This window comes from Puntigrus tetrazona, chromosome 20 (genome assembly GCF_018831695.1).
Source record: "Puntigrus tetrazona isolate hp1 chromosome 20, ASM1883169v1, whole genome shotgun sequence".
Lineage (NCBI taxonomy): Eukaryota > Metazoa > Chordata > Actinopteri > Cypriniformes > Cyprinidae > Puntigrus > Puntigrus tetrazona.
In genome coordinates, this window is record NC_056718.1 from 14336321 (window position 1) to 14338851 (window position 2531).

General features: G+C 37.7%; 1 protein-coding gene across 1 annotated transcript in view; it reads left to right on the forward strand.

Moving 5' to 3' along the window:
• The window catches only part of LOC122324584 (nesprin-1-like), a 99614-nt gene that overhangs the window by 17321 nt on the left and 79762 nt on the right, over positions 1-2531 (forward strand). The window contains exons 16-21 of the mRNA XM_043219118.1: positions 368-564; positions 645-809; positions 916-1065; positions 1522-1665; positions 1892-2041; positions 2159-2317. Of these exons, the coding sequence (XP_043075053.1) occupies positions 368-564; positions 645-809; positions 916-1065; positions 1522-1665; positions 1892-2041; positions 2159-2317 (965 nt within the window). The remainder of the gene's footprint in view (positions 1-367; positions 565-644; positions 810-915; positions 1066-1521; positions 1666-1891; positions 2042-2158; positions 2318-2531) is intronic.

Genomic DNA, 2531 nt, shown 5'->3' on the forward strand with positions numbered 1-2531 from the left:
ATGTTGTGAAAATTAGAAATGTTGCCTTTGCTATTGACTGAAATAACAATTTTATGTTGAAGTACTAAAATAACAAAAAAATATAATCAGAAAGATCAAGACAAATATATATAAAAAAAATTAATTCCTTTTTTTGCTAAAATTACTCAAATGTTATCTGAAAATATAAAATAAAAAATAAATTTTTAATATTAATAAACGCTATAATAGCATTTACCGTAAAGATATTAAAATTGCACTGTATATTATCACTTCAATGCTAATATATAGCAATATTAATTAACTTGTTGTTGACATCAAGGACTGTATTTATTAGTACTTTTATAAATCTGCTCTGCTTCTGTATGTGCATGTTTTGACATTGTAGTTGAAGGAGGGGTAAAGCTTTTCCTGCGAGAGGTGTCTGATCAGTGGAGGAGTCTGTCGGTGGAGGTGCGAAGCGTAAGGTCTATGCTGGAGGAGGTTCAGTGTAACTGGCTGAGGTACAATAGTTGTGTGGCTTCATTGCAAGCCTGGCTGGAGGACGCTCGGGGGGCTCTCAGACAACCTGAGAACACCAAGCGGGTGAGATGTCCACATACTGTATATTAAAATAACTAGTAGAGGTCGGTTCATAGTACATTCTCATTCTCTTTTTTTTCTAGGAGTTTTTTCGGAATCTTCCACACTGGATGGACCAGCACGCTGCGATGAATGATGCAGGAAACTTTCTGATTGAGACCTGTGATGAAACAGTGACACGTGACATAAAGCATCAGCTCCTACTTCTCAATGGAAGATGGAGGGAGCTCTTTCTGAAGGTCAAACAGGTAAACAAGCTTGATAAATAATTATTTGTGTTTCACGGAGGGAAGAATGTCATACAGAGTTCATGTTTAAGTGAAGCATTGCGTTAAATATGAACTCTTTTTACAGTATGCTCGTCTTCCTGAGACTCATAATGTGAGGATGCATCAGGAGATCAACTTAGACATACAAGTGTTCCTTGACACTTCCATTTCCAAACTTTCCTCGCCACTTCAAGTGTCATTATTGGATGTCAAAGCCTTTGTGCAGGATGTTGAGGTAAAGCGGTTTCAACATTGTCTCAATAGTAGTGTAAAACCACAAACTTTTTACCTATGCTCACAATGACCCGTTTTGGTGCATGTTCCTTTAAATGCTAATGAGCTCTGCTCACCCCACCCCTCTCTAATTTGGGGTGGCAAGCTGCTCTCTGATGCTGTAAACTTTAGCCACTTTCATCGTGGAATTTGCTACCTAGCACAGTATTAGGAAAGCTTACTGGCAAAGAATCATTAAACAAAACGTATACTCAATTTTAGGGGTGAAGCTGGGTCACAAATGAATTTGTGTGAATATAGACCCATTTAGGCATATTGGGGGGGGATGCATTACCTTCAAAAGTAATCTTCGGCATCTTCAGTGGCCACAAAGAAAGGATAAATTCAAGACTTTTATGCCAGTTCAGTTCATTTAAGTTCACTTAAGCTTTCTGATATAATTTCACATGCATTGCAGAACATCAAGCACAGGCTGCCTGGCGTGGAAGCACAATATAAGGTGGTTGCTCGCTCTGCACAGCTCCTGGCCAAAGACTCTGTTCATGGTAGCGGAACTAAAGCACTTTCTTCTATAACAACCACAGAAGCACAGCTCCATCAGGTTTGTGCAATGTTTTGGACTACTTTATGGTACTTTCTATCAGTGTTGGAACTGGTCACCATTCACCATCATTATATGGAAAAGGATAGCATGAGCATTCTTCTAAATATCTGATTATGTGTTTCACCGGATAAAAACAAAATCACATTTGTGTAAAAGAACAATGGTGAATAAATCAAACAATTGTCACGTCTGAGTATAAATGTTTTGTGATTGATCTTCACAGCTGAAAGAAAAGTGTCCTTTGATTCTGAAGGAGTGCCAGGCTCTGTTTCCTCTGTTAGAAGAGTTAGAGAAACAAATATCAGCATTTTACCAGACAGCGGAGCATGCTGGACACATTATAACACAACAACACAACCAGGAAATGTGCCAGGTCAGTATAGACCACTGAGAGAACTAGATTATTGGACCATGAAGAATACCGTGTGGTGAAGTAGTAATGATCTAGAATTGATATCTGTGTTTACTTAATTTTATTCATTTCTGGCAGGAGCTACAAACTCAGCAGCAGACCTGTAAGCGCTGCATTTGCGCTATGGACCGCAGTTACCTGTCCCTACAGAGGGCGCTGTGTTGTGCCAAATCTCTACACAATTTTGATACGTCGCTCCTACAGAATAGAGTAACCGAGATTCAGACCACTGCACAGGTTGGACATTACATATGTGCAATACAATATTACATTTTTTTCATTTGGCAAGTTGTTTTTTAAAAAAAAGTAAATCCATTTAAATGTTACTGAATATTTCAGTCTCAAATAAATAATGTTTGTCATTCAGTATATCAGTATAGCACAATATTTATGTAAGAATTCTAACACCATTCTTATTCTCACTTGTACAGTATGTATATATATATATATA